The sequence below is a fragment of the Phocoena phocoena genome, chromosome 1 (assembly GCF_963924675.1).
Source record: "Phocoena phocoena chromosome 1, mPhoPho1.1, whole genome shotgun sequence".
NCBI lineage: Eukaryota > Metazoa > Chordata > Mammalia > Artiodactyla > Phocoenidae > Phocoena > Phocoena phocoena.
In genome coordinates, this window is record NC_089219.1 from 131283468 (window position 1) to 131301176 (window position 17709).

At 38.0% G+C, this 17709-nt stretch overlaps 1 protein-coding gene across 4 annotated transcripts in view; it reads left to right on the top strand.

Annotated features, from left to right (window-relative positions):
* The window catches only part of RABGAP1L (RAB GTPase activating protein 1 like), a 619828-nt gene that overhangs the window by 490236 nt on the left and 111883 nt on the right, over positions 1–17709 (top strand). For all 4 annotated transcript variants that reach the window (XM_065882769.1, XM_065882778.1, XM_065882786.1 and 1 more), the window contains one exon: positions 475–603. In XM_065882769.1, coding sequence (XP_065738841.1) covers positions 475–603 — 129 coding nt within the window. The remainder of the gene's footprint in view (positions 1–474; positions 604–17709) is intronic.

Genomic DNA, 17709 nt, shown 5'->3' on the forward strand with positions numbered 1-17709 from the left:
ACTGCTACTGTCACTAGTTGAAAAGTCATCCTCTCATTAGGTGTTTATTATATAATTCTGCTGTGCTTTGATTGCATTGTCTATGTCTTCAGCCAGCTTTGTAAAATATCCTTAAAATGCCTGCCAAGCTAAAATCACAGATTAGTCCCAGAGTTCAAAGTTTTTCCTTTTCTGGCATTTTTCTTTTTTTAGAGCCATAACATGGTTAGCTTTGCCAAGATCCACTATTCAAATCTTCAGGTAATATAAATTAAATATGTTAGCCTGTTAATTCTTTTGTCACGTCTAGGATTTATGGTGACTTATTTCAGCTTATAGTTAAAGAGGTTAGAAATCTCTTCCTCAAAATTTTTGAAGCTCACCTAGATCTTGGCTATAAAAGTACATTCAGGAAAATAGAAATTCCTTTTACAATGTATTCGTTCTGAATGTAGGTTAAAATGTAATTGATGATTCTTGGTGATTATTTTTTAGACCTCAAAGGAAGATCTTCTGCAGGCTGATTTTGAAGGTGCTTTAAAGTTCTTCAGAGTCCAGCTTCCAAAGAGATACAGGGCAGAGGAAAATGCAAGAAGGTTAATGGAGCAGGCTTGCAATATTAAGGTAAGATATATGAATTTATAGATAATAAAGGTGGAACTTGAATGCAGAATAACATGGCAGATTATATAAAACTCTTTCTCAGTATGTTGCTGGATTCTGACTGTTTAAGGTGAAATGGTGTATGACCTAGTTTCTCTCAGACTTTTTTGTCAAGCTGATTTGTATCTATAGTGGCTGTACCTTCTAGTAGGACTTAGAGTGAATTAGCAGGTTCAGGTTGTAACAAGAGGAAGACAAACATTTATCTCATAGGTGGGGCTCTAGAATGGGTTGCTGTGATAGTGGTTTCCATAGCAGCAGACTTAGTATTTAGCTTTTGCCATCTGTTTTAAGATTATTTAGGACCAAGCAAGAAAAGCCTGCTTAGGCCGTGCTTTCCTTTCTCTAAGGGACTTGGAAAGCTCTGTCTTGATCTACGCATTTCCATCCCACACCTGACAAGTGTTTGTGGATACATTGCTCCTTATCAGATGTCTGATATAAATAAACAAATTTTATAAATAAGTTAAAATAGAAATCTTTATCTAGAGAATTGTGGTATCAAGGTGAGATGGCACATTTAAAAAAAAAATGGAACCAATTTACTGATGTAAATTCTTGTACCTTTGGAATATACTAGGGAATCTTCTTACCTAACCATGACAAAAATATAAATTTGTTTTCTGAAAAAACAAAGATCCCAGGTCTTATGGACTTTACATTCTTGCCGAAGGAGAGAGTCAGTAAACAATTAACATAATAAAGAATATATTTAATATGTTAGAAGGTGATAAATAGCTATGAAAAAAGAAAAAGTAGGGCAAAATAAGCAAGATTGGTTTGGTGGGGAGAAGGAAAGTTATAGTTGTTGTTTGGTAGTCAGAGTAGACCTCATTGAAGGTGAAGGAGATGAATTATTCATGGAGATGTCTAGGGGAAGAGCAATTCAGCAGAGGCAACAGCTAGTTCAAAGGCCCTGGGGCTGACTCATGCCATGTGAGTTGGAGGAACAGCAAGAAGACCAGTGTAGCTAGAATGAAGTGAATGAAAATGAGGACAATAGGAGAGGAAGTTAGAGAGCTCACAAGGAGCCTAAAAATGTAGGTCACTGTAAGGGTTTTTAGGCTTTGCTTGGAGTGTAGTGAAGAGCCCTTACAAGGTTTTGAGTAGAAGAGTGATAAGATCTGTCTGAGGTTTTAGAGGATTATAGTGCCTACAGTGTTGAGAACAGACGATAGGAAGGTAAGAGTAGAAGTAGGGAGATCAGATAGGGGGTTTGCAGTAACCCTGTTGAGAAATGATGATAGATTGACCAGGGTGATAATAGTGGGGACAGAGATGGATTGGAGATGGAGGTGGTTGGAACCTGGGTATATTTTGAAAGAGAACCAAAGGGATTTCATGATGTATTAAACATGGGTGTGAAAGGAAAAGAGGGGTCAAAGTGATTCCACAGATTTGGGATTGAGCAACTAGAAGATAGAGTAGCCATTGATTTATTAAGCTCATTTCTTAAAATGTATTTTGACACAGACTTCACTTAAGCATAATACCCACTGCAACACTTCTCTGGTGTAAGACTTGTTTTGAATTTTAAGTTATTTTAAACTAAATTCTAAATGTTTCAAAAGTACAACTCAATGCTGAACGTAAATAGCTTGAGGAGAAAAAGATTACGTTGCCTTCCAAATGAACTCTATATTCAAAGAGATCATATTCCAAAGGTCTTAAGAAAGATAGACCTCTGAAGTCTTCATCCTGAAATGCACACTTTTAAAGGCTTTATGACTGATTGTTTTATTTGGCTAAGCCAGGTGACTAAGCATAAGCCACATTTGTCTGTAGACGTTGAAAACACAGTAGTCACGGTGCCTTTGATTGAATTTTATGGGTAGTAGGTTTGAAAGGTAGGCTTCAGCCAGCTGATTGTTCCCGAGCTGTCAGAAAGAAGTACTATAACTTGGGGCAGTGCTGTAGGGATCCATTAAAATACAGCATGCATTTCTAAGAATAAAAGAGTAGAGAGTTAAGAGGTATAGGTAAATGTTTTCGAGGGAAATCTAGAACTGTGGGAAAATAACTGAGAACAAAAAACCCAGGAAAGTGTTTTAAAAATATGAAATGTACAGGGAAAGATTTTTTCCCAATATAATTTATGAAGCTCCTCAGAGGATGGAGGTAACTGACGATTGTCAAGCCAGAAACGTGAGATATGAGAGACACTGAAACATAAAATGTTAGAAGACAAGTTCAAAATATGATCTGAATGGATTGTTCCTGAGATGAAAGTGCTATGTGCAACCAGAGTGATTTATTTGGTCATGAACAGATAGATAGGAATTTTTTTTAAGCAATAATACGGTTATTTAGTTTTGTGTTTTGTTTCGTTTCTTTTTGTATTATCTAAGGAGAGTACCTTTCTCTTAGATACTTAAAACAGTACCCAAGGGACACCATTTTAATTTATAGCATGATTGTGAGGCTGATGTGAGGTTTAACTGAAAGAAGGAAGACATAAATTGTACAGTATTCAGGGATCGTGCTGGGACTAGAACGTAGATCTCCAACATGAAAATTTAAGATTGTTTTTAAACCAAGACCTACATTTTGAAATAGCTTTTATATCAAGACCTTAAACATACACACGTGCACACACACACACACACACAGACACACACACACACACACACACACATCTGAAGAGATACTTACGCTTACAATGTATGATGCACTCTGATGTTTTTCTTCTACTATTCCATTTTAAACTTCTACCCTTCCCTCTGCTAGTCACAACCCACTACATTGATTTCACAGCAGCTTGCAGTTTTGAAAAAGCACTCAGGCCTGTTCCACTGTCGGCCCCTCCTACCCCTTCCCCATTCTGATATGCTGTAACCCGTGAGAGGTTGTGGAGGATGAGGTGTTACACTGAATAATGAAAGTGGGAGTGTGGTAAGGATGTGAGTCATCATGCCATCATTACAGCAGCATGTGCTGGGAACTGGAAATGTTAGGAAATCATGGACTTACAGAACACGGCTGCATGTTAAAGCATTCACAGACAAAGGTGACTGCAGACATGGAACAGGCAAAAAAGTTGGAGCTCATGATTTCTTATCCACAGCCTGTTTAACAATAGAATTTCTGTCAAAGGTAACACATTTTTTTTTTGGATTTTAATTATTTCTATAGGATTTGTGTACGGTCGTATAATCTTGGAATGGACATGTTCTCGTTTAATTATCCTTGAAAATGAATCACTTTCCTCTAACTTTAAGGAACTAGATGACCCAGTTATTTCAGTAAACTGACTGGTTTTAAAATAAATGCAACTGTTACTGGTAAAAAATAAATTGTTACCTCTGTGTGTGGATAACAGGATTTATTAATAAAGCACATTGGATTGGGTAAATAACTTTATTCTTCTGAAACCCGTGTGACATTAAATATCAAGAATATTTTTCGGTGTTTATTTTTTTCTAATTTACTAACATGACTTTAAATCATTCTGATATCCCTTCTGTTCCTGTGATCCAGCCAAGCTAAAATGAGAAAATACATTCACCCATCAGACTTTACTTTGAAAAATAATGTGGTTACTTAATATATGAATATCCTGCACTTTCACAGGAAGGCAACTTTGGTTGAATATCGTTATTCAGTTGTTAGCTTATAGTTTAAAATTTTGCTATTGCAGAGCTTCTTAAACTTGGATCTTGGCTTCATGGACTCTGAGTCACTAGAAATTTGACTTTCTTTATATAAGCGTTTAAGCATTTTGTTTTTCCTGGTGAGAAAATATGTAACTTTTATTAGATTCTTAAAGGGAACTCAGTGACTCAAAAAAATTAACTTTTGTGCTGTGGGATCATCTTAAGCTTGTTAAGAAAATTGATATTTCTTTAGAGTATAAGAATTTATAAATGTGATACCTATATATATTCAAGTTCATATACATATAACCTTTATAATTTTTCTTGATCTGTTTTTTTTTTACATAATTTTATTCAATATCACTCACTTGTATTAGCTTGAACTGATGAAATTACCATTCTTGTTGGCCAAAAACTGCCAGGTATTAGACATTGTATGTGATTTAATGCAATATTTTATGCCTCCTTATGTTTCAAATAGGTGCCATGTATGTAGATGATGAAATATTAAAAATTTGGCTCTTTTAAACATCACTTAGTGGGCACTGCTCTGGTAAAAATAAAGAGATGAATTAGAAGAGTAAAACATCTATAACACAATTTAGAGTACTATATATATAATACACGTTAGTTCTATGGCCATGTCAACCTTTCCTGAGAATTATTCTCCAAAAGCTGGGAAGCAAGTCTTTTTTTTTTTTTTTTTTTTTAAGTTGATTTTTATTTGGGACAGTGTTACAAGTGCCACAGTTATGATGAACCTCATTAGTAGAAAAGTTCCATCATATCACTCAAAATATTCTATTGGTAGATCTTCATAATAGAATGTTTTAAAAAGTAAAATAGCCTATTGTGTTTGTATTTTATTAGTAAAATAACTTGAACAATATTAAAACTGCAAAATCTGACATTAAACTAAAACAAGGGAATTAGGAAAGATAGGTCATTTATTGAGTAGCTACTATGTGCCAGGAACTATACACAAAGACTTCTCAGAGGAAGTAAGATTTAAGATGAGACCTGAAGGATTAGCAGGAATTAAGGAGTATATGGAGGAAGAGGGAAGGAAGTTCCATGCAGAGAATATGCAGAGGCCCAGAGGTAAGAAAAGATGGAGCTGTCCAAGACTTAAGCGCAGTTCATGACTGGAGAATAGGGCTCAAGGACAGAGGGAATGAGGGGAGTAGATAGAAGACTTAGAGAGGTAAGCAGGAGCCAAACAACTGGTACAGAGCCACGTAAGCCTGTAATCCAACGGTAAGCAACTTGGATTTTATCTTCAGACAGGGGCAAGTATTGTGGGTTTTTAAAGAGGAGACAGAAATGATCAGATTTATGTTTTAGAAAGGCTATTCTGGCTGGTGTGTGGAGAATAGATTAAAATGGATAAGATTAGATATTGGTAACAGACCAGTTCAGGGGTGGTTGCAGTAATCCAGTTGAGAAGTGACCAGACTATTGTTATGGGCTAAAGAGATGTGGACAGATTCCAGAAATATTCAAGAGATAGAATCAACAGATCTTAGTGATTAAATGAGAGCACTAGGGCAGAGAAAGAGAGCCGAGATCATGCTCAGGATTCTCACTTAGGCAACTTGGTAGTAGTCACTCTATGAAGGGGAACACACAAAGGAGAACAAATTGCAAGGATAGAAGATAATGAGTTAAGTGTTGGACATGTTAAGTTTGTGGTGTATATCTACAGTCTCATATCCAAGTACGTAAAAATATCCAATAAGCAGGTGGATATGGAATGGAAATCAGATCTGAGCTAAAAGTAGGCATTTGGATGTCATCAGTATTTGAACCATGGGAGTGGGTGAATTTTCAGAGGATCAGAGAGAAGGGTTGAGGGTAGGTTCATTAACATATAAAAGACGGGCTGAGGAACAGCAGCTAGTGAGACTGAAAAGGCAGGAAGAAACCCAGAATAGTGTGAAGTGTGAAAGCTAAGGGAAAAGGTATATTTTCAAGAAGGAAGAAGTTGAACAATGTCAGTGATGCTTAGAGGTCTCATAAGGTACTGAGAGTGGAAGTGGACATCATGCAACAGTTAATGAAAGAGGTTTCTTTGTGGGCTTAGTGACAGTAGTTTTAGTGGAGTGATGACGTATAAAAGCCAATGATGCAAGGAATAAACAGGAGGTGAGTAAATGGACAAAGGAAGATGAGACAGCTCTTCTAAGGAGGTTAGTGTGGGGAGACGATGGAGGATGGAAGAAACAGCCAGCAAGCCTGAGAGTAAGTACAAGAGAGAGAGAGATAAGCAGACATGAGGTTGAGATGAATTTTTGGAGGATGGGAAAGATGGCTTTAAATGCTTAAAAAACGCTCAGTGAGTCAGTTTCTTCATTGAGTACCTACTATATGCCAGGCACTGTGCCAGGTCCAGGAAACACAAGGTTGAGCAAAAGCACATACACTCCCAGAGCTCATGGAGCTTATATCATGCAGAAGATGTTAATTATATAATTGCCATAATAAATGTATAATTACAAAGTGAGACACATGCTCAGAAGAGATATAATAAAGATATATGGAGAACAAAGAGCAAAGGAACCTGACTGGCTCAGTGGTTTAGGAAAAGCTTTCTTGCACTGAGATTATAAGGCATTTCAGACTGAAGGAAGCATGTGTAAAACCCTGTGGGGTGGGAGGGAGGATGGTATGTTTAAGAAACTAGGAGATGGCTCAAGGAGTGATGAGGGTTGATATCCAGGGGCCGGCCAGACCATCCCTCTTCAGATAAGAAGGAAAGACCCACAAGAGAGAAGTTGAAGATTCAATAAAGAAATTGGAATATATCAACAGAGACAGACCTCAGAGGAGATAAAGGATTAGACTCTAAAGAATGTACTTTTCTTCCATTACAGCAGGAGGGAATAGATGGGGATAAAGACAAATGTGCAGGTTAAGTAAGGTAAGGTAAGGTGAGGAGGAAAGAAATTGAGAATATTCCATTTGAAGGTTTCTCTTATTTCTATTAAGCAGGATCTAGAACTAAGGGAATGTAGTGGAGCTAGAGAGTCAAAGAACATGGACAAACTTTTAGATATTGCAAAGAATGGAAGAACTAACTGGGAAAACACAAAAGAATTGTTGGGCTGAATTGTTGGAGGTCATGAATTCATAGTGGCAAAAATGTGCAATGTTTTGGGAGTTTCTCTAGAAATACCCAGCAATCCAAATGTACACATGAACAAAGCAGTTACTTTCACCTATAGTTGAGGTTTGCCAGCATGAGACAAAGGAAGGGCAGTGGGACCAGGGTGGTGGTGCACTAATAAACCAGACCTTGGGGATACGAGAGGGAGGAGTAAAGGGGGAATCTCTGATTTGTAGCTTTTGCCAATTTCCAGGTAAAATATGGCCAATTTCAAGGTACCAGTGACTTAACAAGTGGCACACAATTTGTGAATATTAAGTCACTTCTTTTGGACTGGTAGTTGCTAACCCCAGCACGCTACAGGGTCAGGGAGATGAGGCTAGTAGCAGGAGAGTGGTTGACATGATAGATAGTGGAATAGAACTAGTAGAAGAGAAAGCGAAGACAGATAGGGATTGAGAGACTGCAGGACAAGGGGGTGAGGGAGAGGTACCAAGGATTGAACTCTAAGAACACAGAGAGCGGTGGAGGGGGACACTAAATGACTTGTTGGTGATAGCCCAAGAGAAATACATCTTTTCTCCAAAACCACTTATATTTTAAGGACAGTTTAGTGACATTAGAAGATAACACTGACCTGTGCTCAAAATTTTCAGTTGGTAGCTCAGGTTACTTAGTGTCAGCAAAATCAGACCAATTGCTATTTTGCCATCTATGGCGAGTTCCTGTGATTTGCTTCTCTCTATCCTAATGACGTTACCACCATCACTACCATTTTACTCTCATCATAGAGATTTGAAATGCATTGTAGGAGGAATAAACAAAGATGGCAGAGGTAGTAAGAGTAAGGGAAATAAGAGGAAGAGGAGGGCCTTAGCGACTGAAAACAAAGTCCTGCCCTAGCATCTTCTTCTTTCACACCAAAATTGTCTTCCTAACCCATGCTAGAGAGGAGGCCATCATTGACTATATGTTACCATGGTAACTACCTGCCTCAGAAAACTCTAAGCTCTGCTCCAGCTCAGTTATCTATGTATTGTGACAGACAATTATCCAGTCTCCCAAAGTGGATTAATACAATTTGATCTTGCCTCTCACAAGTCATGCTTTTAATGGGATAGAGGTAAATTCGTTTATCTAGAGATTTAATATTTTTCTCTCTCAGACCTCCATGTTTGTAACCATGGATTTGAATTTAACTGTTTGAAAATAACTTTCACACTAGAGCAAAACTATGAAGAACATTTGTATTAAGAGCAATGTACCTCTAATTTCTTCATGCTGTTTGCTATTTCTTTCTGGCTATTGTTGCTATGTATAAACAAGAATGTAATGTCCCAAATAGAGGCTCTTTTTGAATTAGCAATGAGGCCACACAGAGGCTTTTGTTGACTCTGTGAATCTAAAATACGTGCCCTTATGTGCGCCGTGGAAAGGGTTCATTTTTAATGGAACCACATTTCATGTTCCTTTCCTATAAAGACCTCTGCACATTGACAGCCACAATTTGGACTATTTGGTTTAGAGTGTCATAATCTTCTCCCAGGCAAATGTTAATTTTGTTATAGGCTACAGTGGTGTAATAATTAACAAACTGATAATGAAGTAGTTTTTATATCAAAACAGTTGCTTCATTTTTCCTCTGAGGCTTCTGTTAACATTGATAACCCTCAGTGTGTCTGAGATTTGGGGCATTGTTTTCCCCCAAACAGGGATTAATACCATTTGATCTTGCCTCTCACAAACCATGCATTGTGGGAATGAGCAGAAAACACGTAAATGTTAGACATGCTCTGAAGCAGTTTATAACAGGTGGAGAAAACAGGCCAGAGCTCCGGATGCCCAGGCCTCAGGCACCCTGCACGTTAAGAAAACTCTGCTTTTCTGTCTGTTCCCAATCATCTGGAATGCATTTGTATCCTTTATTACTTCTGCTGTTTTCTTCTACCATCATACCTGCTTCTGCCAGTCATTTCTTTCAGTTTATTAAGGAGAAAGCCATAGAAACGTTTTAAAATTAACTTGATGAGTGAACCTGGATATTGTATCATGAACCGATCTATATAAATCATTAAATTGTCCTACTCCAAAGAAAAATAAGATAAATGGATATCAAAATTGATTTTTATATGGGCATCTCTTTTTTTCAGAAAAAGAAATAATAAATCATAAGAATAAAGCATATGCCCTTACTTGCATCCCAAACTTGGTACAATGTCGTTAGAGCTCTCCACATACATTAACAACAAAAAAGGACACTTCAACTGTTTCAACTAGTGGTTCCTCTCCTCTCAAACTTTATTCTTTTTCCCTGCAGCTCATTCACTCTCAGCAGTCTTCTAAAGACATAGTAAGACAAATGGTTATGCTCTTAAGTGGGAGTTTCCATATTTCATATAACTTTCTGCAGTGTTTTGCCAATTACCTCTTATCCAGTTGTTATGATTTATGTTTATCTGTATTGGAGAATAAAGTTAGAACTCATCTTCATTCTTTGGAAGCAGAGGCAATAAATAATTTTCCCATGGCTATTTACAATGAGAGCCACATCTCTTTGTTTTTTGTTTTTTTTTTTAACTACTTGAATTCATGTTAAGATTATATTTAAAGTGTGCTTCACAGTTTGTATTTGGGGATCTGATTTAGACAAGAAAATAAATGTGCTTCTCTGTGCCCCTGTTGCTGCTCATTGGAAGTAATTTAACTTTTTTAAAATTCAAATTTAATTAATTAAATTTAAATTTATTTTTAATAAATATAAACGTCTTAGGTGTTTAAAATAGGTTAGGAAGGCTGGGCCATTGGATCTTGGGGGTATTTCAAACACTTCAGCCACAGCTATGTCAGATGCCACTGCCTCTTCTCTGGGGCGAATAAAGTATAATTATATAATATTTACTTAGTTACTCATAAGCTCATGTATCCATTTAGCATTTAGCTGGGAAATGACTGAGTCTAATTAGTACTCTGAAGAACTTACTTATTTTACTATTAAGCCTTTTTCTCCCCCTCCCCCCTCAACCATGAAAAAGTCTTTTCTTTTGAAATAGTGGAAGTAACATGTAAATGAGAATAGCAACCCAAAAAAGATAGTGAAGATTTTTAAGTGTTATTCACATATCCCCAACTGTTTGTCAAGCTTTCTGAAGCTCCGCTTAAAGGCAAACAAACTGCTGAGGGGAAAATTATATTCCTTGCTGTAGTTGATAGTTGTGATTAAATGGGCACTCCATTCTTATTGTCAATTCCTCTGGCTTGGGGACTTTTTATTGCTGCCACCTGTGGGAGGGAACGATTTCTTTCATCTGGAATGTCTAGCCTGTTCCTTTTCTATGCCTGTAATCTATCCAGATCTCTGTAATATGTAGTTCAAATGGTTTTATCACCGTCACCATCATCATCATCATCACTAGTACCATTATTATTATGTGAGGGAATACTGGCATACAAACCACATGAAGAGGTGGTAAAACTTCGTGTTCTGTTGTGTCACTCAGGTCAGGGGAGGCTTCAGTTACTCAGTTTGGCACAGGCTCAGTGCCTCTATCAGTGTGTTCTGTGCAGCGTTTCATTCATCCTCTTTTCCAGGCACTGCGTTATCCTCTGTTATCCCTTGCCCTTAGGGTCACTGTACTTCCTACCAGCTCTTACTACATATTGAAGTTTCTCAGTAAGTTGGTTCCTAAACAGGCAGTACTTTTTTTTTTCTCCTGAGTCTCATGTCTGCCCCCAGTTTCATGTCTGTGGTAGTTTGTTAGGGCTGCTGTAATAAATTACCACAGACTGTGTGGCTTAAACAGCAGAAATTTATTTTCTCACAGTTCTGGAAACTAGAAGTTCAAGATCAAGGTATCAGCAGTTTGGTTTCTTTTGAGGCCTCTCTCCTTGTCTTGGAGATGGCCATCTTCTCACTGTATCCTCACATGGTCATCCTGCTGCCTGTGTTATCTGTGTCTAATCTCCTCTTCTTATAAGGATACTAGTACTGGGAGTTAGGGCTTCAACATATAAATTTTGGGGACATACAGTTCAGCTCATAGCAATGTCTTTCTCATAGTCAACAGAATGCTAGTTTCAACCCAATTTCTCTGAAAACATTCTCTTCTGAACATGAATCATTCTTGGCAACCCTGAACTGTATCTCTAACATCTGATAACACATGACAGTTTCCTGTGTTTGTCAGCCTACCCAAGTTCTTCCATTTTCTCCTAAACTCTCAGATTTTCTAAAATATCCTATTTTTCTTCACAATTCCACCCTTCACTTCCATCAGCCCACTTGGCTGGCAAGGAATTTCCTCTGGCATGCATGTTAGCTTGTTGTAAGTTCTAACTTATATCCCCTGCTCTGGTATGATCTAAATGCATTAACTTCCTTATAATCTTGTCTATCTATTGTATCATATCTTATACAACCGTAACCTCCCTGATTCCCCTTCTTTCCTAACTTATATACCCTGCTTTGGTATGATCTAAATGCATTAACTTCCTTATAATCCTGTCTATCTATTGTATCATATCTTATATAACCATAACCTCCCTGATTCCCCTTTTCTTTCCTAAAAGAGAGGCAGTGAGTTGTGCAAGGAAATAAGTTATGTCTTAGCAGGATGTCCAGTGAGAAAAGAAAATCTATTGTAATAGAATGAGTATTTTAAGCAACAACATAATTTGGATACTGTATAGAACCAAAGGACTTAGTTTATTTTCTAAAATTATTTACATAAAACCTTTTATTCTAAAATATTTCATCAAATTTTAGGATGGCCATTGTTTAAGAAGCCAGATCATAGACATTGCACCTGTGAGGGAAAAGTTTGGAAAAAAAAAAATTTGTTTGACATGGTAGGATCTTCTTAGAACCTTCAGAATTCATAGTTGGAGGCCCCTGACATTGCTTGTCTGGACTGCTATAGCTGCCTCAGACTAACTAACTCGTCTATCTGGCTTAAGTTTTTGTCTTCTGGAGTTTCCTCTACTCACTAGCACCAGAGTTTTCTGCCCGGAGAACCAACCTCCTTGTACTACTCCTCATTCAGAGAGCAATACTGGCTCCCTGTTACCTGCGGGGTAAACCCCACAGCCTTCTCAGCTTAGCATACATCCCCACTTTTCACATCAATCTGCCATGCCCTTTTCTGGCCTCGCTCGTCACATCTTGCGCCTTCTACCTGGAACTCTTACTCACCATCCTGAGAAAGTTACTTAATTTCCTTGAGTATGAGTTTTTTCGTCATGAAGTGAGGCTAATACCTACTGCACAAGGATGTTGTCAGAATTAATAAAGCTAAACATGTGTGGAGCACTGGCTAAATTATTTATCAGTTCCTTTTTTTTTTAAAGATTTTTTTTTTTTGATGTGGACCATTTTTTAAAGTCTTTATTGAATTTGTTACAATAGTGCTTCTGTTTTATGTTTTGTTTTTTTGGCTGCAAGGCATGTGGGGTCTTAGCTCCCTGACCAGGGATGGAACCTGTACCCCCTGCCTTGGAAGGGGAAGTCTTAACCACTGGGCCGCCAGGGAAGTCCCATCAATTCCTTTTGCAGTTATGGGGTCAAGCAAACCCCTATTCATCCTTTAAGACCCAGAACAGACACCACTTCCTCTGCGAACCTAGGCTGTTATTTATTCTAATTCTGGCAATTCCTCCACTAGAGCACCACAGTTGGAATTAAGAATGTGGTTTTCTGAAGCCATGTTGTTAGAGTTAAACCTTGGCTTCTCTATTTATTACCTGTGTGATATCTGGCAAGTTACCTGTATCTCAGTTATCTCTTCTGTAAAATGAGGATTACATTGTCGGTACAATAGGATTACTGTGAGGATTAAGTGGGATAATATATGTAAGAAACTTAGCAAATGCTGTGCATCATTAGTATACAAAAAAATGTTTGTCATTGTTACCGTCATCGTTTTGAGTCAGTTTCTCTCATTGTGAGTTCCTCAAGAGTTTGTCTCTACTTTGCTCTTCTCTAGATGCCTTGGGCCTGGTCCAACCCCTAGCATAATAGCTGGATCAAAGAAGTCACTCATTAAATATTTATTCAGTTAACATATTCATTTTATTTTCCTTTTTTTTTTTCCCCCCTATTCATTTAGGTTGAGGAGTGTTGGGCTTTAAATCCTCTCTGAAAATACTTCTGGAAATAAACAGAAAAATCCTCATGTATCTCACTGAATAGTATTCCAGGTTTCTTCCTATAGAAAAGTGAAGTAGCTGAGTTTTTTAGTCTGAATTCAGCTTTAAGAAGGGTGTCTAGGGCTTCCCTGGTGGCACAGTGGTTGAGAGTCCGCCTGCCGATGCAGGGGACACAGATTCATGCCCCGGTCCGGGAAGATCCCACAGGCCACGGAGGGGCTGGGCCTGTGAGCCATGGCCGCTGAGCCTGCGCGTCCGGAGCCTGTGCCCCACAGTGGGAGAGGTCACAACAGTGAGAGGCCCACATACCGCAAAAAAAAAAAAAAAAAAAAAAAAAAAAAAGAAGGGTGTCTATCATATTGTGTAGATTACAGAGTTCATGAAATATAAACTTGTGAATTTTCCATCTTTCAAGACCTTTAAGACTTGGATAGAAGGTCAGCTTTCTTCCTCAATGATTGGGTAACCAGATGCCCTTTCTTATCTTTAACTATTCGATTTTTCAGATTATTATTTAATGATTTTAGAATTCTAAAAGGTTTTTCAAGTCTTACTTGCATAAACCTCTTGGTTGTCTATGGTAAAAATAACTGTTGAAAGAACTGAAGCTAAGATGTATATGCCACATCCTTTTAAAATAGGGTAGACATGGGACTTTCCTGGCGGTCCAGTGGTTAAGATTCCCAGCTTCCACTGCCGGGGGTATGGGTCCGGTCCCTGGTCGCGGAACTAAGATCCCACATGCCATGTGGCCAAAACATAAATAAGATAAAATAAAATACCAAATTAGTAGAGTTTATAATCAAAAGACAGCTAATACAGATCCCAAATGACAGACTAGTCTGTTCCTTCTTTATGTATGATAGTTATAATCGTGTTTTATATTTTCTGTGACATTCTCTTTATGTATCTCATAATTATCAATTATATTTTATTCTTCATAAACTGAAATCAAGGAATGTCAACAATATATCTGCCTATTTGTGCTTGCATACTGTATCAGTTATCTATTGCTGAGTAGCAAACCATCCCAAAACTTTCTGGCTTACAACAACAATATTTCTCACAATTCTGTGAGTCAGCTGGGTGGTTCTTCTGCTGTTATCTCTGGATTCATTCAGCTGGTGGGGCAGCTCAGGGTAGGATCTGCCTTTCCACATGCTTTTTCACCCTTGGCTGCTTCTCAGCCTTGTGGTCTCAGGTTTCCAAGGAGGCAAGACCCAGTGGCATAAGCACTTATCAAGCTTCTGCTTGTGTTACATTTGTCATTGTCTCATTGACCAAAGCAAATCACATGGAGAGCCAATGTTAGAGTGGATATACAGGGAAAATGATGCCAGGGGACATGATTGATTAGGAGCCTTTCCTGTAACAATCTACCACACACATGCATGGCAAATTTATGTTTCAGTACATAAAAACAAACAAACAACCCCCCACATTAACTTAGTTTCTGATGAGAGGGCTGAGAGTTTGATTGGAAAGGAGACTTCCTTTCCATTTAATATATTACTTTCATTTATTAATACTGTTTATTTAATAATATCCTTTCATACAGTTTCTTTTACTGGTATTACTTCTTCAATTGACAAAAAAAAAAAAAAAAAAACCAAAACTTTTTTCACCATGCAAGTGAGTGAGTAGACCATCATCAGTTTGGGTTCCCTGATAGCAGAAGCAATAGTTGCTTATGAATTCTTAATAAAACTTGAGTAGAGGTACTCTGATTACAAAGAAGATCCAGCCTGTGATACTGATTTTATCATACATGAGAAAGTTAGGTTTCCAGAGTTCAGAGGAAACTTAAAATTTTTAAGGTTTTCTACCTCATACCTATCAAGAATTTATAGGGGATTTGAAATAAATATTATTTAACTGTTTTATTTTCAAAATATTTTGGTTTATTTCCACTGTGCTGTGTGTTTTCTATCAAACATTATTGATTAAAAAGGTTCAGATGACATAAAGCACTGGGGGAAGTGAAGAATACATTTGCCAAAATGAACATGAACGCCTTCTTAAGGCAATAGCACATAAGAATATTGCAATCAAAGATTTAGAGACAAATCTGAATCCCCTAAAATGCCTACTTTTTTGGCCAAAGTAGAGCAGCAGCTGGCCTTTAGATTCACATATTCTGGTTAGGAAGTTAAGGTTGACTATTGAAATTGATTTCTCAAGATAAATGTCCCACATTTTTTTTTTCTGATAGGATGAGTTCACCCTCTTTTAAAGAAAGGACAGTCTGACACTCTGACACTGAGCAATGAAAGTACGGTAGAAACAAATGAAAGTTTGCCACAAGATACCAACCTAGCTATTCAATGCTTTGCTGTAGGCAGACTCTTTCTTAGGACCTAGTTCGTCTGTTTTTGTTTTAATTCACCTCAGGGTTCAGCTGTAGTCATTTTATCCCAACAGATGTAACTTTAGACTCTTAATGTGGGTGATGTAGTTAAACTCATCTTAATGTAAATTTTTCATGGTGGGCCATGCGTAGATGGTCTCAGGGGTAACTTAAAAAGAAGTAGTTTCACAGCTAGAGAAAAGGGTAAAACTTTATGTCTTATAAAATAATCAGACCTTTAGTCAGTGTAGTATCACAAGATCCAAACTGTAATGACTTTGTTTTAAATGGATCCAGGATCTGGGGAGTGGGGAATGGACACCAGAGAGGAGTTTATATAATATATTCTCAGTATTATGAGGGAAATGCCATTGAAAAATGAAGGAAGACAAAAGAAAATGAGGAAACTACTTTCCCCCATTAGGATCCACGAGTAGAGTACAGCGTTTGTCAGGAAAACTGCCGTATGAGACAGAACTTGCCTTCAGTGCCCAGAGATATTTGCTGCTGTCTAAAGGTGCACAACTTAATCTTGCCTGCTGGCTGATGTTCCCAGCTATTTTCTATTAAGTGAGCCCCAGATCAGATAAGACACTTCCCCACAGCGAGTAGGTGGATGTCTCGAGTGAACTAAGTGCTCTGAGCACGTGGCACAGGGAGATAGATGGCAGGCCTATCGCAGTCTCTCTCCAGCAGCCCCTTCTCTCCAGCCACTGTGTCAGTAGTGTCTGCGTACTGGCCCTGGGCACCCACGCAGCCCGCTACTCCCTGTCTCCCTTGCGGATGTCCCTGTGTGCTCCTGCCTCTTGCCGGCACATCCACAACCCAATTCCCTTTCTACAGCTTGCTGCTCCTACTTATTTCCCCCATCTGATTCTGTGTAACTTTCTTTTTTTCTTTGATGAGACCACTGATTATCATTAACTTTGTAATGATAACAGGCACAACAATTACATCTTGCTTCCCTGGATGGCTGGCGTGTTAGCCATTTAATCATCACCTTAACATCACCAAGTACTCTTACTGACCTGATTGTACAGATCAGAGAAAACAGGCACAGGATGTTTAAATCTCCAACAAAGGTCACTTGGTTAGTAAGTGGCAGATCAGAAATTTGATTCCAGGCAGTCTGGTTCCAGAGTCTGTGCTTTACTTCCTCTTGTATACTATTTTTTGTATTAATCTTATACTATACTACATAATTTTTGAAGACAGTCAATTTAAATGTTGTTTAATAGTGCCAGTATTTATTGGTCGCTTACAGGGTTTAAGATTACTGTGACTCAATATGATTACATTACATTGCATCTATTCATTCTTTTGCTTAATAAGTATTTAAAATTTCTTGTGCACCTACTGTGTCCTAGTCCTGCACTAGGCTTTCTATACAGTAATAATCACAACAGACAGGATTCCTGTCCTCCTGAAGCTTACAGAGTAATGGAAGGGGCAGATAACACAAAGTATAATCAAAAGCTGTAATAAAGGTTGCAAAAGGAAGGAGAAGTTTGTTACAAGACAGAAAATAGTTAGAATCTAATTTAGATTGAGGAATGAGGATCAAGGAAAACTTGTGACATTTTAAGCTGAAGCTCTAAAAGATTAACAGAAGCTAACCAGCAGGAGAGGAGTAGAAAAGTGTGCTATAGAAGATCTTTTGTTTCTGTCAAAACAGTGGACTAGATGTCGGTATAAACTCTTCTGGTACAGAACATCTACAACTTCTAGATAAAATAATTTAAAATATATATATATATTTTTTGCGGTACGCGGGCCTCTCACTGTTGTGGCCTCTCCCGTTGCGGAGCACAGGCTCCAGACGTGCAGGCTCACCGGCCATGGCGCACGGGCCCAGCCGCTCCGCGGCATGTGGGATCTTC